Source organism: Cydia strobilella, chromosome 9 (genome assembly GCF_947568885.1).
Source record: "Cydia strobilella chromosome 9, ilCydStro3.1, whole genome shotgun sequence".
Lineage (NCBI taxonomy): Eukaryota > Metazoa > Arthropoda > Insecta > Lepidoptera > Tortricidae > Cydia > Cydia strobilella.
In genome coordinates this window covers 12,873,424-12,899,118 of record NC_086049.1, presented here as the reverse complement: position 1 = coordinate 12,899,118, position 25,695 = coordinate 12,873,424, and the positions used below count along the sequence as shown (strand labels likewise).

At 36.6% G+C, this 25,695-nt stretch overlaps 2 protein-coding genes across 4 annotated transcripts in view; one reads left to right on the top strand and one right to left on the bottom strand.

Moving 5' to 3' along the window:
* Nucleotides 1-640: 640 nt before the first annotated feature.
* On the bottom strand, nucleotides 641-13,145 carry LOC134744421 (uncharacterized). The gene is made up of 4 exons (XM_063678233.1): nucleotides 12,994-13,145; nucleotides 2,923-3,043; nucleotides 1,978-2,077; nucleotides 641-1,626 (listed from the first exon to the last, which is right to left on the bottom strand). The coding sequence occupies exons 1-4, from the start codon at nucleotides 13,033-13,035 to the stop codon at nucleotides 1,509-1,511; spliced, it is 381 nt and encodes a 126-aa protein (XP_063534303.1). The 5' UTR covers nucleotides 13,036-13,145; the 3' UTR covers nucleotides 641-1,508.
* A 6,321-nt stretch (nucleotides 13,146-19,466) lies between these two features.
* LOC134744419 (uncharacterized) overlaps nucleotides 19,467-25,695 on the top strand; it is a 291,804-nt gene continuing 285,575 nt past the window's right edge. Inside the window, exons 1-4 of one of the 3 annotated variants that reach the window (XM_063678231.1) lie at nucleotides 19,467-19,615; nucleotides 20,122-20,245; nucleotides 20,750-21,005; nucleotides 21,859-21,983. In XM_063678231.1, the coding sequence (XP_063534301.1) occupies nucleotides 19,577-19,615; nucleotides 20,122-20,245; nucleotides 20,750-21,003 (417 nt within the window). In that variant the 5' untranslated portion in view covers nucleotides 19,467-19,576 and the 3' untranslated portion in view covers nucleotides 21,004-21,005; nucleotides 21,859-21,983. Of the gene's footprint in view, nucleotides 19,616-20,121; nucleotides 20,246-20,749; nucleotides 21,266-21,858; nucleotides 22,130-25,695 lie in introns of those variants that run through there. The other 2 variants (XM_063678232.1, XM_063678230.1) reach the window with 2 other exon arrangements.

Genomic DNA, 25,695 nt, shown 5'->3' with positions numbered 1-25,695 from the left:
TCCATCTATTACGGAGTTATATATATCTTTGCTTATAACCAAAAATAAAATACAAATAGAGACCATGCGTGTTGGAGGGTCTGCCATCTCGTGACCTGAATCGAAAGCGAAAACACTTCACGCTAGCTCTGTTTCACAAAGTAGTATTGTGGCTTAAATCTAATAATGGAAACTTGACATAATACTTCCCGCCAATCCAGCGCCAATGAATAATAGGGGCTTCTGTGCTGCCGTCTACAGTTCATGCACGAATAAATGCAAACATAATAAACAGCGCCGCGCCATCTATTATAGCAATTGTGCGGCACTCAGTAAGGCATGGAAATTAAATCCCTGTGTAAGTCTAGTTCATAGTTCAGATCCTAGAGGACCACACGAGATGTCACCACACGCTGTCTCGCCATTTGCAAAAACATTATTTTATTACATATTTACTAACACAAGTCTTATTGAGCTTACTGTGGACTTAGTCAATTTGTGTAATAATGTCCTATAATATTTATTTATTTTATTAGATATTTACAGTCTGGCTTAAGGCCTGGTTTTTCCTCTGGATTGCAAAATCAAATGGCAGTCGTCGCTGTCGTAGAAACTAGTGCCACGTGATAAACTGATAGGGCTGACAAAGAAAAAAAGAGAATCAACATAGAGGCATTTAATAAAAAAAGTTCAAGTTTTAACATTTTACGAACACAAATTTGCCATTATAAAAATACATTGCATTTTATAAGCTCCTATTGTACGTATACGTAAAATTGATAAGTATAAAACATTAAATGCCGCTGTGACCATAAATGGACAAAGATCTGAAAACTCGTAGAATAAGTATTAAAATTGTCGAAAATAAGTTATTATAGTCTATCTTATAATTATAACCTTAGAAAAGACGGACTAACAAGGTATTGTGAATGCATTCGAACACTATGGTTTGTTTATCCTGTACTACATGATAATTATTGTGCTTGAATGCCTACATAAATATAGGCATGTACGAATTATTTTCTTTTACCTTTTGGTGTAAATTATATACCACATCATTACATCTAAATTGTCAATTAATTTGTGGTATATTGTACAAAAAAATCAGCCTTATCGTATCTGGAGGAGCCCAAACTTGGTATGTTTTGAAAATTATTTTTTAACGTTTTTACGAAATAATAATATTAAAGGTTATATTTATGTGCCTGCCTAAAATGCCTTATATATAAGTAGATAGATAATTTATCCATGAAATGAATACCTTTGCAGGTGGGTTAGATATCCTCAATATTTTGTCTTAACTGGTGTTAACAGACCTCGTTGTTTTATTCTACAGTCTGCGTTAATACATATGACAATTGCTAGGATCTCTTCTTCACTATAGGTACAATTTGTACTTGAGATTGTATATAGTTCAAAATCTGATAATTTCAGATCGTTAAAGTTTGGATAGTATTTGTCTTGAAGTGCTGTTTAATAGTGTTAAGTATTAAAGTAGTCCTTGCTGGCTTAGGGCGGGAAGTGTCAGCTTAACCGCCTCGTTGAGTGAGGATGGCGTCCAAGAGCAGGACGGCTCCGTTGATGATGGACAGAGAAGCCTTCGCCAGGTTCTTGTTGACGAATTCAGTCCTGGAGGCATTGTGGAACCTGAAAATCAAAGCTTGCTGTGTTTTTATTTTGTTTTAAGTAATTGTAATTGTAGTAAATTTTCAATGTTGTAATATAAGCTAGTTACAAGTATAAATTAATTAGAGGCATTATAAATACCACTAACCGTAAAATGTTTTTGGGTTGATTATTAGTTTCTTACGTGACTAACTTATTTGCACAATACGTGCTGTAGGTAAACTTCCGAGAGTTCAAATTAAATAACAAAGATAATTGCATATCTACAAAAATTACATTCATCAATACTGTAGGTAGACGGTGGCACCTTAAGTTTTGAGACCAAATATAGCTAATCCAAAAATTATAATTATAATAGTGAAGTGGACTCGCCTGTCAATGAGGATCGCGCCGCTGGCGATGAAGAGGCCTACTCCAATCAGCGTGTAGAATACGTCCACGCGCTTGTGGGACGGAGTCTGAAGGACGTAACCTGAAACCAACAACAAATAACTATTATTATAAAATTAGAGTTAGCTCGGCTCATCGGCTAACTACAATCACTATTTTTTAAATTTCATGATTATTATCTGCGGAAGGAAAAGCAGGATATACAATACATACCTAAAGCAGGTAAAAAGAAAATTGTGGTTCCAATATTAAATTAAAACTCTGTAGAAGGCCCTACTACCCTGTGAAAGCTTCACTTAACTTTCTACGTCTTTTTCGTGACAAGAAGTATCTTATTCGGGCCATTCTGATGGACAAAACTTTTTTATCATTAAGCGCTTTTGCAATAGCAAGCAGGATCTAGGATGGCCCTTTTTACGATTGCAATTCTCTAAGCCGGGAAATGAAGTAGCAGCGCCAACAAAGATGAAGTATCTGACGCAAGTGCCAGCCATTGTTGATGTTCACATAAATACAGCCAACCAGCGGCAGCTCCGGCGAAGTTGAGATACCCAATGAAGGTGCTGGTCACCAACTAGCCCAGCTCCATGTCACCGTTAAAGATCACGCAGACTTGATAACGACCGTCATAGACTTAATGGGTAAGTAAGTGCTTATTACCAGCGGCTGCGCCGGCGAAGACGATGAGGTACCCGACGAAGTTGCCGGTCACCAACATGCTCAGCTCCGTTAGACCTGATTGTGATTACGATGATGTAGGCCTGGGTGAGTACGTAAGTGCTTACTAGTGGCTGCGCCGGCGATGACGATGAGGTACCCGACGAAGGTGCTGCCAGTCACCAACATACCTGTTTCCACGTCGCCGTTGAATGTCACGCCGATCAGATAACGACCGTCATAGACCTGAGTAAGTAGATAAGTGCTTACCAGCGGCTGCGCCGGCGATGACGATGAGGTACCCGACGAAGGTGCCGGTCACCAACATGCCTGTTTCTACGTCGCCGTTGAAACTCACGGCGTGTATTCCCACGCAGGAGCATGTCAGCGCCTGGAATCAAAGAATTACACGTTTGAGATACAAGAAATACTTATTTCAATATTTATCATGCAGGTCAACCATAATAAGTAATAACTATGTAGGTACGTACTATTAAGGTACGTATTAAGGTACCTACCTACTTACTTACACACCTTGTAATGCTAATTAACTCTACCCTGACCACGCCCTGTGTTAAAAGCATTTATGACGTCACCGTCAGCAATATCAATATGCCTATTTGCAATTTAGTTATTTACATTTTTTTCGTAGACCTAATGGCAAGATTTAGGTCACAACGCAAGGCCAAACACAATCTGACCTCTATATCGCGAACGTGACGGGCGACAAAGGATAGGCACAGTTATGTTTATGTATTACTTGTTCACTATATTCGGATCAAGCTAACTGTGCATGGCATTTGCAATGAACGAGTGGTAATGTCATCATTAATGCCCAATTTCAATGAAAATATTACGTTAATGACACTCCCTTACTTTGTTCAAATCAAGTCGGCGCAAAGATAGCTCAGACGAACTATGTTCTTTCTAGACTACATTCACTACATTGCCTGTCAATCGAGTAATCTACGGCGAAATGTTGTATTGACTGTTGCCAGTCACGTCACGGCGGGGGATTAGGCAGGGACACACAAAATGTTAAGAGGAAGGAAAATAAAAATAGCATAACAAATGGTGTCAGATATAACAAAAAGCATAGGACGTGCTTGTAAATAGGTCTACAAGAAGGTCGTAGGTGACAGAAGTTCCTTTTCCGGCTAGGCGTCATTTACAAATATAAATGGTAAAAATGATCTCATGCTTGTATCACGCGAACCTTGTGTTGTGAGTTGTGAGTAAATAGGTTACTCGGACGCTAACTTGTTTACAATGAACTGGTAGTAGATAGAGACCTCAATTTGCGTGAGTCACGGTGATTCATTATTATGCGAAACAATTTATAAAATAGTTTATAGGAATGATGAATTAATTAAACACTCGTGAAGTCATTCCTCTTTTTAAACAACCGGCCATTTGCGTGTAGATATAAATTATGATATTATGCTTATTTTGACAAAATAAGGGCCTGTTTCACAATGTCCAAGTAAAGTATTGGATAGCTAATTAACAAATAAGTTAACTGCCAGATAAAATTTCCTACAAAAAAAGCACTTTATCCAGCAGATTAAGCTTATTTGGAGATTGTGAAACGCCAACGATGACTTTATTCGTCAGATAAGTGGCAAGTAGCTTATTCAGGACTTTATTTGGACATTGTGAAACAGGCCCTAAATATCGTAAGGAGAATAGTATTAAGGTCAAAAAAAAATCGAAATATGTTCTTCTCGTATCATAACCTTACACCTAGAATAATGAAATTTTGAACTTAAATGCTCCTAACAATTATGTCAGTAGGTAGTAAAGACAATTAGCACTAATTTAAAAACTAATTATAGTGTACATGTTACGTTACAGATTGGGGTCAAGAATTTAAGATGAATGCAGGCCTTTATCTTACAAATTAAGAAGGAACTATAAGTCCAGAATTATGTTTTCTTTTTCTATCACCACATGCTAATTCTGAGTATGTTGACGTATATTACCCAAGTGTTATATTTTACTTAAGTATGCAAACGTTATAGATATGTTGGCAAAACGTGCTGTGAATACTCATTTAAGCTACCTTTTTTATTAACTTCACATTTAACCGCCGCGGACACTCGTGCCTCGGGAAGGATTCAAGAAGAATCCGAAACATGTCGCCAAAAGCGACAAAAAATAATAGTGAGTGAAACCGTACTGATCTAAATATTTTGTAATATGTCTCACGATAGTTTAATTTCGACTAACTTCACATTTGATAATTTACATTGTTACTCATTGTCTTTTAGGTGTCATACTTATTTAACTACAACCAAAGAGGATATAATAAGATAGAGCGGTATGTCATAGTAAATTTTGTAACCACTGTAAATTCACTGCCATCTATCGACATACTTTAAACCTAAAAATGAAGATTTATAAAAATACGTTAAAATGTATTTAAATATGGATAAATGATTTTTTTATTTGCATTAATTATTTTTTCCCCTCACTAGCTCGGAAAGCCGTCTTTTATCCTTTAAAACAAGCGGGGAAAAACGCATTTTATCCACTAGTGGGGAAAGTAATTTGACCTTGGATGGAGCGTGTTTAAGTAGCTTGACAGATAACAAAACGTAAAACGCTCATAATAATGGTTCGTTCGATATTAATTATCATTATATAAATGATTTGAAAATCTAATAAAAAATACCAGATTTAGCTTTATTTAATGATCTTAAGTCATAAACCTTAAAATTCCATAATAAACGTTTGTTTTTTAATAATTATGTTAAATATAATTCTGAACGCACAAGTTAAGTCGATGCAATTTCAAAACGCATCATTGACATTTCATACGTCAGAAATGTCAACATTGACAACAAAAATTTTGCTTTAAAACTTCTCACGTAAAAGTACAGAATTTCGAGTTTTTTGTTATAATATCGTAAAAAATGAGTGATTCCAGTTGATGAAGATGATCTAACGCCTGTGGATGTTGCACTTTCCTCGAGAAAAGTGAGGGGAAAAGTTTTGTGCTACACACGGGTGCAAATGTATTTTACTTCTCGTGTGTTAAAACACTCGCTATGCTCAGGATTCTCTTTAAGAACCACTCGCTTCGCTCGTGGTTCAATTATAGAATCCTTTTGCTTGCTCGTGTTTCAATTCCACACTCGCGGGTAAAATACAACTTTGCACCCTTGTATAACAAATAACTATTATATGATTTTGACCCATGTTCTTTCACTGATATGCGTTAAAATTATAAATAACAAACGAAACCGTCAACGCCCTCTATACGAGAGTAGGCCAAAAGTAGTGGCGCTCTCTGATCGAGAATCAAATTTTCGTGATTTTCGAGGCACGTTTTTTCCTTAGACTGTATCCATCTATTACAGAATTATATCTATGTTTGCTACAATTGTGATACTACACAACTTTTTTTTATTATCATTCATCAATAATTTTTATTTTCATCTTTCTAATGTACGTTTTGTTTGTTTCTAATTAAAAGCGTTTTAAAACATTTCCGGAAGCCAGGGAATGATTTTACACGATTTTCATAATTGGACTGATATGTTAAAATCGAACTTCACCTCATAGCAACCTTTTCGTAATTAATTTGAACATAACGTGCGTTGGGGTAAGATTGACCGGGTTTTTCATGAGGGCTAAGACAAAAAATGCCGAAGCATTATGGATGACTCACGTTAGACCGGGCCGTGTCCGGGCCGGAGCTTCCGGCGCTTCGTTTTTTATGGAAAGCATCACGTGATCACCTGTCATGTCATAGAAAAGTAACCGCGGGAAGCTCCGGCCCGGACACGGCCCGGTCTAACGTGAGTCATCCTTACGCATTACTTTTCATCTTCCCCGCATGAAAAACCCTTTCAATCTTATCCCAACGCACTGCATTTTATGTAACATTACAAAAAATTACTTAAATTAATCTTATTTATACTCACATTAACACATCAAATTTAGAAGAAAAACGAAAATACCTGCGTATTTATCTGCGGGTAGGAACAGTGGCGTAATAAATGGGGGGTGGGGCAGGGGGGAGGGGCATGTGGGGCAGAAGATAACATCTGTCATAACATATGGAGTGCAATAATACCCGCTCGCGGGTATTTACCCGGGTAGTTACCCATTTCTGCACATACATAGTAGGTTAGGTGCTCAGTATACCATAATTTATAAAATTATTTAGGTGTATTACAACTGCTCACATTACGAGTAGTAAACAGTCAAGTGATGTCATTTAGGGCCATAATTGTGCCGCGATGCTATAATACATTCTAGTCAGGCGTCGAGGTCGGCTATCAATGGGCCTCGCAAGGATAGCTTTCCTAGTGAGGATTGATTGATTTCCAAAACTGTTTACTCTTAAGTAGGTAGGTGGAACGTAGAAACATATTGTTTTTTTTTCAGCTAAACTCCGACCCTTCTATACTATACCGGAATTCTATAACGATAGGTACCTATTGAAGATCACCATTTGATATATTTTTGAAGTAAAATCAGTTAAAAATGGTTCGTTTTGTCCGTATACGTACAAAACGTACATACATGTACTGATAGTCTGCAATCTTTAAGAAAAATGTAAAGGTCAATACGAGGTCACTACTGCAATAAATGTCGCCAGTAGCAAGGTTATAGTAAAACACGTATAAAAATTCTTAGCTTTATACGCCAATTCTTAAGTAAGTAAGTAAGTAAGTAATCATTTATTGTCAGATTGTGCATGTCAGTATACAGATGTTACAATAGTATCTTTAAGTGTCACAATCAACCGGTTTAGGGTATACAATAGACTTATTCCTAAAATACAATAGTAATATATATATATAATAGCTAGATAAATTACATTCCAAAGACAGAGTCAATTCAATATTAGTATAGTTTACATTACAATTCAAGTCAATATACATTATAATTTACATGTCAAGCGATCGATTTTGTTCTGTTCTGAGAAAAAAATCATCGAGATTGTAAAAACATTCAGTTAATAGAAAGGTTTTTAACTTAGAGAAAAATTTGTTGCTTGGTAACTCTGTCCATGACATAGGAAGTGCATTGTAAATGCGGACAGCGGACATAAGGATGTACTTAGTTTAATTGTGAAGGGTGCGCGTTATCGAAACCACCGATAACACTAGAGTTAGACCAAGCTAAGTTGGCAGCGATATTGATAGCCCATCAGACTGTGCAAGCGTTATTTTAAACGTCAAACTTCTATGAGATTATGACGTTTAAACAACACTTGCACAGTCTGGGCTATCAAAATTGCTGCCAACTTAGCTTGGTAAGTATAACTTTAGAATTTTGCTCGCATCCAAAAACTTGTTCAAAATGTTCAAATATAAACATACCTACATATCGTGATTCCGTGGCAAGGCTGTTTAAAAAATCGAATATTTACGATAATATTATTACGATAATATAAATGAGGTCAATTATGGAAATTTAATTCGTTCTAAATACTATAAATATTTAGGTACCGTAAGGTCGGGGTACTTTAGTCCTCCATTGTTACTTTGCACACCCATGCAAACCTATTTTATTGAATTGATACATTCTTAAAAACGAAATTATGTGTTTAGTGTCGTTTTTAAGATTTTATTAATTCAATAAATGGGTTTTCATGGGTGGACAATGGACAAAGTAGGTAACCTTGTAAGGGCTAAAGTACCCCGACCTTACGGTACTAAGAACCACACGGTTCACCGGACGGTTTGGTTGGAGTTTGGACGGCCATTGCGTAGACCGTATCAATTGAATGAACGTAGGATATTTAATGAGTGCTTGTGCCATTTATTCCGAGTCGTGACCTCAAGGTATTAAGGTACTCGTGAGAACCAAGGTGGGCGTGGGCGCCAACCAACGCACACCTTTTAGGTGAGACTAGAGTCATTAAGAGTCCTCCAGACTGACTTTGACGATTCGATTCAGTTTTTTATAAGCGTTTAGTTAACTTGCTATGCATAATAAAAAAATAAATTCATTCCTGTAAGCCCGTAAGAGATTTTTATCAAACATCAAACATTTAGATATTTAGCAAATAAGCCACAGCCGGGGCACTTTTACATGTCAATTTTTACAAGCAATGGCCGTTTACAGACAAGTACAGTCTACAATAAAATATAATTTTAGTCAAAATCAATTTTGTAGACAAAACATGATGTCGAAACTTGAGTTGTGATAATCTTGTTAGAGACTTGAGTCTTCTGTGGAACTTAGAATGCTTTACGTTTTATTATGCAAAAGATTTTTAAGCGCAGAATATTATAAAACTGAATCGACCTCCCAACCTTGCCCTTGACAAGACCAAATTGCCAAATTGTCAAGACGAATTCATAGTATTGAACAACCAATTTAGCTAGGACCCTAAATGGCGCACAAATTGCGGAGCGTGATGGTACGTATCACTGGTTAACTCAAAGGATCTAGTTTCCGTGACCTTTATGAGTGGGCGGCGCGGCGGTTATTTTGTACAATCAATATGTAAGTAAGTACACACCCGTATTCCCCAGACTTACGGTCGAAAGCGTGTATATATTTCTAGACGTGACTCGCTGCATGTCATCATAACCAAGAATACGGGCAGCGTCAGAGAAACAATCCACGACATTTACGAGTTATAATTAAAAGGTCGTATCTCCATGCACATTTTATACCATGTTACGATATTTTCGCATCAGACTGTAGGATTAGATAAGTGCGGTCATGGTTTAGTAGTAGCACTAATAGTGCTATATTGGTACAAACAATTAATTTCTTTATCACTAACGTGCTAATCGTGAAAAAATGATGATGCCATTTTGCTTCGACGAATATTAGGAGGTAATCGAAGTGCGTGATGAAAAAGCATGTTCCAACTGTTGTTAATCTTTTTATGATAAACGGGGGCAATATCATGAGCATTCAAAAATTATTTAGAACCTCGAACAGCAATATTTACTCCATTTCGCAGACTTACGTAGCGTCTTACGTAGGCGAACGATGCGCGACAGCGCGAACACGAAGCGAAGCGGCGCGACGCGGCTAAATCAATCCTTTGATACCCATAGAAGTGTCCTACGTGACCATACAGTTTTTATAGTTAGGTAAGTTTTTTTATTTTGAACAACTATCAGTAATGTATGGAAGTATGTAAATATCTAGACATGTACAATACGTAAACATATATGTATATAATTGAGATAAATGGAATATAAAAGTATTGTTACTTGCAACCGATATAGCATGATTCACTGTTTTGCAATTTTTATCATTCATAGGAAATATGTAGGGAAAATTGAAGTTGCCACATGCTTGTGTTTATTATATTCATATCATAATTAACACAACCTATACGAGTACGTACATTTAAGTAAAATTGTTAAAGCGAAGTTATTTACCACTAAAATTCTTCAAAAATACCAATTCAATAACCTCCGGAAAACCTAAAAGAAAATATTAGTTTAGGTATAAGTACTATAACTATAACTATAATAATTAGGTACCATGCATGCTTAAAATAAAATAAAATAAAAATGCTAAAATAGTTAGCTGAAATAGCTGATAGATTGTGGAAATCTATAAAATTGTTAGCGGTGCCTGTGCCATAAAGTTTGTTCGGCTCTACCGCCCAAACAACAACATCTCTCTTTTACCATCTCCACAAAGTAAACAACTGTAGGCGGTCTTCGAAACAATATCGGAAGTTGTACCAAAATTAAAAATGTACGGCAAGTCCTAAAACCTGTTATGCGCTTCATAAACCGGCTTCATTCATATAACAACTCAGGTCCAATGAAACTTGACCCTGAAATACGTTATAGCCATACGTAATCAAAGGTCATACTCGCGCACTGTTCGGCTGTGCCGGAGTGGTTGGTGTTGGTAATCGTTATGAAGGGCCCTGTTCGAGGGAAAGTGAACGTGCCTTAATGGATTCAGTTGAGGAGAGAGTTAGACTCATTCGTATTCGTAATGGCTTATCAGCATTATACGGAGAAATTATTATGGTAACGTTTAAGAACATGAGTATTTTTATGATTTCAGTGAACCCTTTTAGGTATTAAGTACTAGCTGTTGCCCGCGACTTCGTACGCGTGGATTTGTATGTTGGTGGTTATATATTTCACATGAGCATAGAACATTATGCAGCAAAAGATATCAGTAGGGACGGTTAGTCATTTGTTAATAATTATACAACGCATGAAATTTGTCTTTCACAAACTACGAAGTTTCAAGCCCCTAACTGAAAATAATTGTTCTCGATATTATCCCTCTCAACACTTAGATTTTCAAGTCCACTATTTAAAAAAAATGTTCGCTCCCGATGCAAACTTTATCAATCAGTTTTCGTCTATTTTAATATAATGCCCTTTTACCAAGTTTTATGTTCCTAGCTTAAACGAAAACTTGAATCACATATAAACTTACATCCCCTTCTTAAACCTCTTTGAATTTGGGTTGAATTATTAAGAACGTTGAAATAACTTTTTTTGTAATATTATACAATGCCTTTCTAAGAAGTCTCAAAGCATTTGTAATGGATTCAAACTTTCAACCCCTTTTTAACCCCTTTAGGGGATGAATATTTAATAAGGCTTAAATTACTTTTCTTGTATTCTAATAATATGCCTTTATACAAAGACTGAAGTCCTGTACTCAAAAAAAGATTTGATCTTCATACAAAGTTTCAACCTCTTTTTTACCACCTTGGGGGATGAATTTTGAAATATGCTGAAATGAGTTTTCTTCCCTTTTAATTAAATATTTTTCTACGAAGTTTCAAAATTTCAAATTTAGGACCCCTATAAATTTTCAACCCCTTTTTAACCACTTTACGGGATGAATTTTTAAAAACGCTGAAATTACTTTTCTTGTATTCTAATAATTTGCCTTTATACAAAGATTCAAGTCCCGCACGCAAAGAAATGTTTGATCTCCATACAAATTTTCAACCCCGTTTTCACCACCTTGGGGATGAATTTTCAAAAACGCTGAATTCGGTTTTCTACTCTTTGAATGAGATACCTTTTTACAAAGTTTCTAATTCCTAGCTTAAAATAAAATTGGAACCCTATGCAAAGTTTCCACCCCTTTTTAACCCCTTTAAGAGGTAAATTTTATAATCGCTGAAATTACTTTTCTTCTATTCTAATAATATGCCTTTATACAAAAATTCAAGTCCCACACTCAATAAAATGTTTGATCTCCATACAAACTTTCAACCCCCTTTTCACCACCCTGGGGGACGAATTTTAGAATTTTTTTTTGTTTTTTAATATAATACCTTTTTGTAAAGTTTCATTGCAAGTTCCTAGCTTAGAATAAAAACTGAAACTTAAAACAAATTTCATCCCATTTTTAACCCCCTTAGGGGTTGAATTTCCAAAAACGTCGAAATCACTTTTTTTGTAATCGGCTATTAAAAGTAAACTCATGGTTAAAAATAAACCCGGGCCCCGATCGCTATTCTACATTATATACTTTAAACTTTACAAAAAAAAGCATGGAGCCCTTATAAGGTAGGCAACAATAAAATATGGAAAGAAATAATCGTAAATTCTAGAAAAAACTTAAAAAGGTATGTATGTCGCATACTTAACATGTCAGTTATCTTGGAACTATTTAGTATTTCTCAACAAATATCAATAACAATTGATAAGACCATCCTTAATTTCCTGTTATCAAGGTTACTAACTAATCCATAGGTAAAAATTGTAAAAAAGACAACATTACAAACTGCCCTTACGTAGGTAAGCGTGGTTTTCCACCTGTCCAATGTCATTGCGTCTCACTCTCTCATTAAGCAAAATGTGAGACAAAGAAATTGGACAGATGGAATGCGATCCTAATACACTAATATCTAGTGGCGGTATTTATAAACGCGTTACTGTCTGAATTAACTATGAATCCTTTCTTTATCTGTCATTTTAACTTATGTATTTGGGATAAAACATAATTTAACTAAAGGCCCGTAAAGTCATATAAATAAGGGGGTAGTTCTCTACAAAGTAAGCAGCGGCACCAATCCCGAACAGAGAGTGAATGCAGTCTGCACATAACACACATGTATAACACTGTGGTATAACATATTTATTTAATACCTATAGACGCACAACAACAACATACCGGTCATGCTTACCGAAAACGAAAGTGGAAAATTCAATCTTGATAGTCTAATAATAGAGTTGTGTTTAAATCTGAAGCCACTGTGTATTTACAAGTATTACGCAGCAGTAATAGAAACATTTATGGCCCATGTCCATGCATTAACGAAATTATTATCACTCCAAATTTGGAATGGGTGAATAACATCCGGAATCCACAAAAGCCAATGGTAATGTTACTAATATAACATTAAATTAAATATAAACTCACCAGCTCCAAGAACTTAAGGATGGACAGTCTGCTGATGGCCATTTTGAAGATTTAAAGTCAGACAACACTGTTTGTTTACACTCGGCGAGCTCACGGCGCGGGTACTTGTTGTGAGGGCTCTGGATGAACTGGCGTGGCGTCAGTTTCTACTACAGCGCGCGGCGGCGGCGTGGCGTGACGCCGTCGAGGATGAGATCATCGTTCGTGTGTCCATGGCTTTACTATTCCGGAAACTCATAAAAACACGTCCCTGTCCTATAATATTTGTTCTGAGTCAGGAGTTAGCATCAAAGCATTCGACGCCGGCCTAATATTTTTATATGCAGCTTGCTTCTATAATTAACTTTCTGTTTATATTGGTGCTGAATTATCTTTGTGGCTTAGCTACCGTCTCGTAAAACGTGGGCGTTGGCTGTTGGCTTTAGTTACGGGAATATCCGTAAAACCCAGGATATTGTGGTGACTCCACATAGACTGGGGACCTTCTTGCAATATGGTGACGTCATGAACGACTCAATCGATGAGGTAGTTTGGCCATTTTCGTCCGATGAAGGCTACAGATGGGCAGGGCTGTTATTTTCAGTTTACCTTTAAGTGAGATAACTTTTAGGTGAGATCTTCGACCAAATTGTTGATGAAAATACAAAAATCACTATATGTATGCCTTTTACATTTGAGGAGTTCCCTCGATTCCTCATGAATCCCATCATCAGAACTCGAGCTTGACAAAAATGTGTTTTGAAAACCTAACTTGCTAAGAGGACAAATCGCCAAACGTGAACTATGCGTCATTGAAGAGTTCCGTTCTGATCATCATAAGCAGTTCTACTTCATCAAATGTCAGTTTTTAAAATGTAAATGCTTGATTTGTTGATGAAAATACTAAAATCACTATATGTATGCCTTTAACATTTGAGGAGTTCCCTCGATTCCTCATGGATCCCATCATCAGAACTGCGTTTTGACAAAAACGGGACCAATCTGTATGTATATACTTACAATCAAAAAAAGAATTTTCAAAATCGGTCCAGAAATGTCGGAGTTATCGAGTAACAAACATTTAAAAAAAAACATACAACCGAATTGAGAACCTCCTCCTTTTGAAATCTTGAAGTCGGTTAAAAAACTTAAAATTAGGTGTAAAACTGTAAACTAATTTTAAGTTTTGCGATCATACAGTCTTCTTAGGATTTATATTTAAAGTGAACGACGAAACAAAACATTAAGTAGGATTAAAAAAGCTTATCTCATGTACCTTCGTCTCTACGATAAACGATAATCCAGCGATATGGTGCCTTTTGTGTCGGCCAAGTGTTACTGTTACTGGGCAAATAATGTCAAAGCGATGAGTGCGATGACTTAAGGCATAATTATGTATATTGTATACACTTACATAATTTCTTTTAGCGAGTCTACAGAACAGTACGAGTACGCTAGAATGACGATTAATTACCTATTCTAATTTTTTTTTACACACAACAATTTTCTAATTTTTTTTCTTATTTCGTTTGTACATAAAAAAATAAGTGTTCCTCTACTATGGAGACATTTCAGATATTATCACCTTATCATATTCCCACGCATGATCCTTGACTTTGTGATTCAGTGATTCAATCACAACAAATTGCCTCAATGTTTACACCATATCTAAACAATTCGACCTTCGAAGCTAGCTTATGATGTTAGTTGTCTAATTAAAGCGTATCAGTTAAACAATAGTATACACTAAAAACTATCCTTTTTTCAGCGTTTACAAATAAATTGGTACCTGCCTTGATTAAGTACCTACCTACATAGAATTATTCCACTTACGTCAGCTGCCACTCAGGCGCGGATCCACCGTTGTGGGCACGATGGGCATGCCCACAACCTTAATTGAGTCCCCGAGTAAAATTACGCCGATTTTTCGCACACGCTTTCGCAGAAATTTCAGTACGCAGAGAAGTTGGCATAATATTGATACGCGGATTTACTTTTCATAGAATGATCGTTTTCCGTCACGATTACCCGAGTAGATAACCATTGGTCGAAACACCAGTAAGTGATCATGTGGTATTCATTAGAAATTCTTGCATGTTAATATCAGCTGGCCACAGAGTCCTAATTATTTGCAAGAATAAAGATTATTTACTAACAGGGGCAATTATTTTTAGCTTGTGGGAGTTATGGGTCTTATAAATCTTAAACATTCACAAATATTAGTACAATTTCCTAAAATAATGCCAGCTTTTAATTTACAGCTGTAGGAGTTTTTTTAGCGTAGTTAGCGTAGCGTTCAGTTTTATATTTATCTATGTATAAAAAGTGCTATCTATGACTCAATGAATCAATGTTGTAAGTAATGCAATTGCTAAATTACTAATTTAACTGTAAAATTTTCACCACACCAGCTGGTAAAGGCTGATTGTTCAAAAAGTGATGAGAAAGTTAAATTAAATTAAATTAAATTAACAAGTTTGGGAACAAATCAAATTATTTTATTAAATATTATTATTATTATTTGTGTTTTTTTAAGTAGTCACACTACTATATATAAATTAAAAATTGTAATAGATGTCATATGGTGGTGGTGGTGTCAGTGGTGAAAGCCGGATCCGGCCTTCACCAATGGAGGGCTTGGTCACTTTTTCTTTAATATATGACATCTATTACAATTTTTAAATTAAATTAATTAATAAGATGCAAATTTTCGGATCCGGCCTTCACCACTGGAGGGCTTGGTCACTTTTTCTTTAATATATGACATCTATTACAATTTTTAAATTAAATTAATTAATAAGATGCAAATTTTGAGTTGTTTCTTTATGATAGCTGGTAGAATTGACTTTTAAATGATGATTTAGTTAGAATGACAAATATTTGGATTTTGGATTTGATTTTGTTTGATATCTTACAGTAAATATTTTCTACGGGCTGGTGTGGTGAAATTTTTTGTAACCCTCGCAACGCTCAAGATTCAATTTTTCGCTACTAACTCTATTAATTATAAGGTATTCAAAATTCATTTAAAACTGAAAAAATGTGGTGTATATTAAACACGTCAAAGCATGTACTACTGTTAGAAATTTATCTTAAAGATATTTTTTTATAAGTTAGGCAATTATTAATTTAAAAAAAATCTTGAACTTACGTCTTTTTCGTAAACTAAAACTATGTATGAAAAATTATTTTTACGCCAATTATTTTAACATTTTATTAATTTACAACAAAGCCGAAATTTCGAGAAAAATGTGTTTATTAATAATTGCCCAACAACAGTAACATTCTTTAACATGTTTAAAATACACCATAGTTTTTTTTTTTTAATTTTAAATAGATTTAGATTCAGATTGATTTATTTCATAATATTAAATTACATTATAAATTATTTTAAGCTAATCTATACGAATTTAATAAGTACCTTTAGGAATGTTTTTTCATTTATTAAATATTAATAGTTTATGATATATTTGCAAAAAACAAAATACTTACCATCCATACATGCAACATTGCATAAATTTAATATGATAAATGCGAAAGTCTGTCTGTCTGTGTGTTACCTCTTCACACATAAACAGCTGAACCGATTTAGTTGAAATTTAGCATAGAGATAGTTTGAGTTCCGGGAAGGACATAGAATAGTTTTTATCCCGAAAATTATCCCTTAAGAGGGTGAAAAGCGGGGTGGAATCATGGTGGAATTGAGATAATTAATTAGTTGTCTGATAATTTGTGTGCATATTATGCTCAAATTGAATGATTGCTACAAGACTTTCTCCAGGCGCTAAACTTACTCTAGCTGCTGTTACTGATTCCACGCAGACGAAGTCGCGGGCAAAAACTAGTAATATTATAAATTCGAAAGTCTGTCTGTCTGTGCTCTCGAATTGGGTGAAATTTGGTAAAGAGATAATAATATGGGGAAGGACATATATAGGGTAGTTTTTATGGGAATCGATAAAATGCAGATTTGATAAAAAAAACACTAACTCCACGCAGACGAAGTCGCGGGCAAAAGCTAGTATATTATATAACTCTTCCAATTTTTATGTGCTTCGCGAATAGGCCTACATATCTAGACAGTATTTTTAGGAGCAGTATATTTATTTTTCACCATTTGATTTGAACTTGTCGACTACTTAACGAAATCTTTAATAAAAAAAAATGCATAAAATCTTACAATAATTGTTCTTCTAATTAACACAGAAGCGAATTGAAAGGTAAAACTAGCAAATGTCGTCTAAATCGATAATCTGCGAAACATTGGTAGGGGAATCATTAGGGGGGTACCCCTAATCCTAATACACAACACATGTGACGTGACACTTATACGTCTATTGAGATCGGGATGATCGTTCAAGAGTCATGATTGTTCATGAGCGAGTTCGTACTCTGACTCTTACTTGCCGATTTTCGTGTGGCTGTGACCACAACCTTTTTTGGGGGCTGGATCCGCGCCTGCTGCCACTTAGCTATTGATAAAAATAGATAAATACATAGATAATATACAACTTCATACACTTAAAAATAAACCAATTTTAGGGTTCCATGCCCCAAGGGTAAAAAGGACCCTATTACTAAGACTCCACTGTCCGTCTGTCTGTCCGTCTGCCTGACACCAGGCTGTACCTGATGAACCGTGATAGCTAGACAGTTGAAATTTTCACAGATGATGTATTTCTGTTGCCGCTATAACAACAAATAAGTACTTAAACTACATAAATACACACAGCAACTCATATTAACCCTTAAATGCATAATGATGTATATATGCATCGTATATTTGATGGTCCGTGGCTCAATATGCAGCTATCCAAAATATTATTCCCTCAATCTATACAACATGACACATCTATTTCAATTTATTAAAAAGTTATACAAAAAATCATGCATTTAAGGGTTAAGTATACAAAAATCTAAGTAAGTAGCTAGGTGCTACCTACTTTAACAACTTTGGTCTGTCCAACACTTCTGTGATTGAACCGTGCCGCACCCGCCACCCGGGCCCAGGTAGGTAACCTTTTTATTTATAAAAAATGTTTAGTAATGTAGGCCAATTGTAGGCAATCGTACAAAAATAAATCTCACTTTCACGCTGTTATTTGATATAACATTAGAGATAAGAATAAATATTGTATACCTAAGTACTAATTAATTACTATGAGTCATATGTCATGTTACTTGCTTGAATTAAATAAGTAAATGAATTGAATTGATATAAAATGTAAAAGCGCCATATACTTTACTGAATTTTATGATTCGCGCCATCTATGATTACTCTTTAGAACTTTTGAACAAGAAGTTCAGGTATTTAGTTGGCTTTGCTTTTGTAAACTCCAAAACTCACATCACAGTAGCTTTACACTTTGAGCTAACCTCAATAGATGGCAGTGTAACTTTGGAGTCTGCAGAGAAATTTGCTTTTCTACTAAGATTTTAAGGGTTCCGTAGTTAACGAGAAACTATAGTTTAACCTTACAAACCCTAAATTTAACTTACTAAGGGCCACTCGCACCATCCCACAAACAAGGGGTTAACCCGTTAAATCGTTATAGACCGCGGGCCAGGAACAGATTTTCATGACCAATCGCCTCCCGGGCGAAAACTAGTATCCAACACACACACACAAGGAAGGATACAATCTACAAATACTAAACAAACCATACCAACTGCTGAAAAGGCGCAGTTAAAGGGGTTAAAGGGGTATTTCCCGTTGGATATATGGATATTACGTATCATTTTATGATTAATATGTACCGTATCTGCAGTACAGTTCCATAAGTCTCGTAAAATAGGTATTGAAGTAGAACTGTGTCACTTTGTAAAATTGAAAAATTAAAAAAAACTGTTCAAGCTTGGTGTCAGGCTAATTTGACAGGTTCTTTGCCGAAACATGAGTGGCCACCCAGTTCTCCAGACTTGAACGTATTAGATTATTTTGTATGGTCGTACATGCTTTCAAAACTACACATGATTATAAAATCATAAACCTGGATCATTTCAAAAAGGTTACGGTATTTGGGCCGAAATGCCAATGGAAATGGTGCGTGCTGCGTGTGATTCATTCGAGAAGCGTTTGAGGCTGGTAAAAAAGTTAAAGGTGGAGTTATTCCGAAACATTTGTTGTAAATATATATATTATATAAGTGTGCCATTCATCATCAACATCATCATGTCAGCCGATAGACGTCCACTGCTGAACATAGGCCTCCCCCAAGGCTCGCCACTCCGACCGATCCTGTGCCATTAATAAAATATAATTTTAATTGTAGTAACTATTCGTACATTTATTTTATTCAATATGTGTACTGTATTCGGACTTATTGGACACCACGGTGTATATATATTAAACTTTAATTTTAATTAATTTCAGGTATAGATACGAATTCGGTAATGCGTATTGTACCTATATTTCAAATGCCTCATATGTCAGTATAGTTTATGTCTGTGATAAAAACCGTGTCTATAACCTCATCTATAACAGACACAACAGACATGTTCCACTGTCAAATTTGGTTGTCATGTACTTAAAATTAATAAACGACATTTAATACATTTACTTGCAATAAATATTTATAAATTAGTTTAAATATAAATTCAAACAATGTTAATACCTACTTGTCTAATCAAACTCACCGAACTTGTAAGTATTTCTAGATTATATATTACATATGATAGAAAAGGCACAGATTGAATGGCTTAGTTGTTTACTTTTAATGTGACAATATTGTTACGTTAAAATGTTGTTATTTAGATGCTATAACGTAGTATCAGATTTTTTTAATTCAAATTATTAATTGAATAAACAAAATACATAGCTAAAGGCCCTTAGTGTATGGGCCTAATATTTCCGTCAAGTTTTGATCCTTTATTTTTGTAATATAAAATTGAAGAAAACCATAATATTATAGCGTAAACACCCCATATTCGACACCTTGCTGTCAACTTTGTCGCTATGACATTATGATTGAAAATGTCGATTATTGGAGCCATGTCGGGCGCTTGAGCCTCTAAGTTATATTTGGTAAATTAAATCTTAATCAAGCATAGGTAGGTTTTCAGAAACAAAAGGCAATCTTAATGCAGACATGCGTCATCATTCTAATTCCACCAAAAACCGGAATAAATAAGTTCCTCGTATTGTTACAGCTTTTAACAATAGCGTGCCTAGTGCTGCACCACTACAGTTACGACCTCACAGACGTGCCCACTCTGATCTTATGCTCCGGGACTTATGTCGGCTTCATAGTGGTACTTTCGGGAGAAATTGTCGGTAAGGATTGTAAACTATTTTCCATTTACATATATATTATGTTTATGAGCTCTTGATGGTCGATCTCTACAGTTGTTATAAGGTTTCTGGTGATAAACTATTTAGGGTCGTAGGGTCACCATTTCTGATATTAGAGAGGTTAATTAAGAAGTCGCATTTATACAAACACCGGCAACACCCCGTTGATTTTATTGTTAATTTACCCATTTTAATATCTCTACTGCGAGGATCTAATGGTCGTACCTATATAGTACCATTAGTATCTATATTTTCGATCGCTTTACGACTAGTAGAGTTTTATTCGCGAGAAATACGATCACCAACAAATACATCGAAGTTTGCACCCTGTACCTAATTCAGTGGCGAGGCGTCCAAAAAAATACTCCATTTTTTATTATTTGACATCTTGCTGTCTTATTTGCTGCCTTTAAAACCAAATTTATCTAGGACGACACGCCACTGCTGTTCAAATACCTAGGTAAGTAACAAAGCTGAACGTTCTAGGGGAGATGATATTCGCGCCGCTGGACCTTCTCCAAGACATGTATTTTGGCATTGTGGGCATGGTCATGTTCTCCGTGTGCGGCGGATTGGTGCTCTCTGCGCGGATGAAGCCCTCGATTGTCCCTCGCACCGGAGACCCCACAGCCGGCACTATAGCAGCAAGCTTGGCCCTTCTCAATGCTTTACTCATGTTTCTGGATCTAAGCATGGGATATTTGGACTCTGAGGAATTTAACGAGGAAACCAGCGTGTGATAGTAAGCTTTAACGTTGAGAAGTGAACTTTTTATGAAGTCCGTATGCCACTCAAAAATGTAACTGCAAAACGAATACATATATTTAAATCCGGTCGAACAACCCGATATGCTCAGGATTACGGGACTGATAATCGACATCCGGCAGCTTTTCCTGTCCTAGATTATTCACAATAAAAGTGCACTTCTTTGCAGTGTTTTATGATAAATTCAATTGTTTGTATAAATGCGACTTTTATGGAAATTAAAACCTCCAAATGAAAGTTTTGATTTCTTATTATTTCAAGTCCATGCATTTATGGCGTTAAAGCATAATTTTATAGGATGCGGTTATTTTAAATTGGAGGGAATACTTAAATCGTTCGCGCGTACTCTCTTAGGTTCATCTAAATTCTAAACCGTAGAGACTTTTCAACACACTGCTTTTCGCTGATTCCCAAGTTAATAAACCTCAATGTACTGTAGAAAATACAGTCATCAAAAATAAATAGTAAATGAATATGAGATGTAGATATAATAACTACAGCGAGATCATAAAACAAGCCATTATATCTCGGAAATTAAGCCACCTAACAGAAGTAGCGTTTAGGGAACCATCAAGCGGGATTGAATCTAGACTAAATTAAAAGCAGGGTTTCATTTTAGCTTGCGTACATTTTTGCCACCTGTAGCTGTTTCAAATAAGGTATTGCCCTGTAAATGTTTAGATTTAATTTGTATCATTCTTCTCAGAAGCGTAATCCCTCTCGATAGGTAGCTACTAATAGGAGAAAACAGGGGGTATATAGATTTTAGAACGACTTGCCTGCATCTTGGGCAGCTTGATTACGAGTATGATTTCGGGTGACTTTACCAGGGGAGGCGGTGTCGGCGACTTCAGACGCGTTCGTTGACGCATGGTGGTCGTGCGCCGGCGCCGCGCTTTTCGGCGCGTGCGGCGCGCTCACGCTGCTCGGCTGGCGCGACGTACCCGACTGCCCGCGCCGGACACAAGCGCGTGCGGCCGCCATGTGCGCCATCGCCGCCACCGTGCTGCTCATAGTTGACGCGCTACTGGCACTCTGTGCCGTCGACAAGGACGACCTCAGTTCTAAGAGCAGGGCTAAATAAAAGTGTTGTAAAAAAATGTAATTAATACAATCTGAACTTGACTAGCATTTTGCTATGATGTTTTCTGGTTGTTTTCGTTATACATTTTCGCGGCCAAAGCCTTTATATTGTAGTGTCTTACTAACCCTGCCCAATGTGTGCGCGTACGTGTGACCTCGTTCGGCTTGTATTTGTTTGAAGAGTTCTGTTTTTATATGATAAAAGTCAATAATTAAAAATATTGTACATTATCCAGTTTCTTATTTTTTTCAATTCGGGATAGGTCGACAGAGTAAACATCATACAGAGACTATCGTAGTATAAAGGTAAACCCAGATTAACTAACTGAATATAACATCAGTCACAGGCGTATTTATTCAGTAAACAATGCCTAACGTAAATCCGGGCTCAGCAGCTTCAAAATATTACAGTGCTACGGTTGTATGTTCATGCACCGCACCCGACCAGTAATATTCATTAAAAAAAAGTATGTCTCTTTCTCCTTATCATTTTAGAGGCTCTTCGCCTAGCTTATAGTCTTAATACGAATAAGTTTTGTCTTTTTTCTGCCGTTTAACAATTTTCTAATAATAACTTATTAGTTAACTTTTTTGATAGGTAATAGCTACTGCTAATAGATAAAATTAATTTGTATAAAATACAATAAAAAGTAACACAAAAGTACTTTATTCCACTGGCATTCAATCTACTTACTAGGACATTTATCTAGCAGACGTCTTACAAATAAAGCTTACAATATTTGACAAATGCACTGGCGTCACTTTCGCATAATGAGATTAATGAGTCAATTATTAGTTTAAGTGCAATCTTAATTAACCCCTCGTATGTAGACACGGATCCGCGGATGGGAATTTGTTTTAAATGTCAAGGTCACTTTTTCAATGATCAAATTATTCAAATTTGATAGGCCGCATACGAGGGGTTAAGTATGGCAAATTACCAGAATGATCGGGTCATTTTTGGTCCCATCTTTAGAGGACGACAAGTCTCAGGGAATTTTTTAAGGGTAAATTTCTGAGGAGATAATTTGGGGGCACCTACATCTAGGCTGATATTAGGACCCGCATTCATAGGGTCATTCATGGGTACTCTGGCGGGAACGAGTCTAGCAGCAGGAGTCCAGTTATTCATGCACATAGGTAATTTAGTGTAGGTTGTTAGGTCTAGCCCTAGTTGAGGAGCTCTGGATTTGGTTGGTTTTCTGTGCGAGCTGGCGATTGAGGCGGTGTCTTCCGCGCAGAGCACACGGATGGCGTCAACGATGAGTACGGAGGTAGCGGCGAGCGCGCAAATGGCGGCGGCACGCGCGCGGTCGCGGCGCGAGGAGTCGGGCACTTGGCGCCAGCCCTGCAGCGTGCGCGCGCCGCACGCGCCGTACAGCGCGGCGCCGGCGCCCGACCACCATGCCTCGATGAACGGATCTTGCTTGCTTGAGACCATCTCACCTGTGCAACCATTTTTAGGGTTCCGTACCTCAAAAGGAAAAAACGGAACCCTTATAGGATCACTCGTGCGTCTGTCTGTCTGTCCGTCTGTCACAGCCTATTTTCTCCAAAACTACTGGACCGATTAAGTTGAAATTTGGTACACATATGTAAGTTTGCTTGTAAAGATCGACATGTAACGTAAACAAATTAAATTTAAACACGGGGGCCACTTTTGGGGGGTAAATGAGAAAATTAAAAAATATAGTTTGTTAAAATAACCACCAAGATCCACTTCGGGTCGTCGCGCCACAGCAGTAAGTAAGTAAGTAAGTAAGTTAAACTATATCGTGTTACATATCAAATGAAAGAGCTCATTGTGAGAATCTCAAGTATATTTTTTATATAATTTTAGGAGAAACAATTTAGAAGTTATTCAAGAAAATAGGCAAAAAATTACCATTCCCCCCCCCTCCCCTTTATCTCTGAAACTACTGGGTCTAAAATTTTGAAAAAAATACACAAAATAGATCTTTACCTATAGTTCTTTAGGTACCTATAGATTACCGGAAAACTTATTAGAAATGTGCAGTCAAGCGTGAGTCAGGCTTAATTACTAAGTTTTTGATCCGACCCCTACGGGTTTTTTAAAGACATTTCGCATAAAAAATACATTGCTGAAATTGTGTAATGTACGGAACCCTTGGAACGCGAGTCCGAATCGCACTTGGCCGGTTTTTTTTATTTGCGGCGAGCATACGACGGACATCAAGTATAGCAGTGGAGCCCTCTGCAGATAGCTTTCTAGTACACTTCATATTTCAATTCAAACATAAATATCACATTACAGTGCGTATTGCTTTGCACATAAAATCATTTGTTTGTTGAAAATCTTACAAAGTCGCATTTATACAAACAGTGTTAGTGTGTACTTATTCACGACTAGAATGTATTTTCACATCAATAAGTTAACACAGTACGTATCTGACTAAAGCGGTAACTGCATTTTCCTCATGCATAATATACTAGCTTCTGAATTTATCATAGCTCACGTTGAGACAGCTTTAAACTTCGATGTAGGTACTTTGTCAAGCTCTGTATAGTCTGAATTCACTGTATACCTATATATATGCCTCTTTTAGAGCGAGGCGCTTATTTGTTGCGCGTCTTTACCGCTAAGTAGGCGCGTTTATGCCGCATTCTATTTTGATAAGAATAATCGTCTCCTTACTGGCACCCTTGGCAATTCGCTTCTGCCGACACGGTGGACACCCTCGTGTCGCAGAACATGATGACGACGTTGATGGCGTTGAGGGCCACCGCGTACGACACGAACGTGTCGTCCGCTCGCGGGTTGCGCTCGGAGTCCGTGCGCGCCGTGTACAGGACCCAGCCGCAAGTGGCGAACATGGCCATTCCCAGCACGCTAAAGTACACGTCTTGGATGACGTCCAGCGGCGCGAATACCATCTCCCCTAAAACATTAACGCTTTGTTACTATTAGCGACATTGCGCCCCGTTTTTATCAGGCGTATTTTAGTTTCGTCTATTTAAACCGCATGAAAAGTTTTCGTATATTTTATAAGCTTACGTTTTTACGCTCATTAAGCTGTTTTACTGGAGTTAGACGACCATGCTGACGGCTAACGCTTGTTTGCACGATAACTATTCATCCATAAGCATTAAGCAATAGAGGGAAGGTGTTGACCCAGGGGTTGCACATTGCACATGTATAGGTGCCTTGACAAAGCAAGTCTGGGATTGCGTGTTTGTACCGCGCTAGGGACAAGTTCTAACTTTTATCGTAAAAACAAGAAATTCGAGTGTTTGCGTAACTTTGATGTATTTATGACCCTGCATGTGAGGTTGTTTCTTAGGTACATATTATTTTTATCTGTTTGCACAAATGCGACTTTTAGATGTGTTGGTAAATCCAGATTTTCAACTCTTAGTTTATACTATTGAGCGATTATGACTGCGATTGTTTGCAGAAAGCAATGTTTTTAACTTTCAGGGCATGAAAGAAGAGCCGAAAATTAAAAAAAATTCGTTGTTTCGCCTTTACCTAATACTACTAAGTAAATGACATCATCATCATCATCCCACTTCCGTCCACTACTGGACATAGGCCTCTCCAATCACGCAACTGAGCTCAGTCT

Coding starts and splice junctions, on each gene's coding strand:
- LOC134744421 (XM_063678233.1), bottom strand. CDS start 13,035: ATGGCCATCAGCAGACTGTCCATCCTTAAGTTCTTGGAGCTG. Junction 3,044..12,993: donor TCCTTAAGTTCTTGGAGCTG/GTGAGTTTATAT, acceptor CTTTGATTCCAG/GCGCTGACATGCTCCTGCGT. Junction 2,078..2,922: donor CATCGCCGGCGCAGCCGCTG/GTAAGCACTTAT, acceptor TGTTGGTTTCAG/GTTACGTCCTTCAGACTCCG.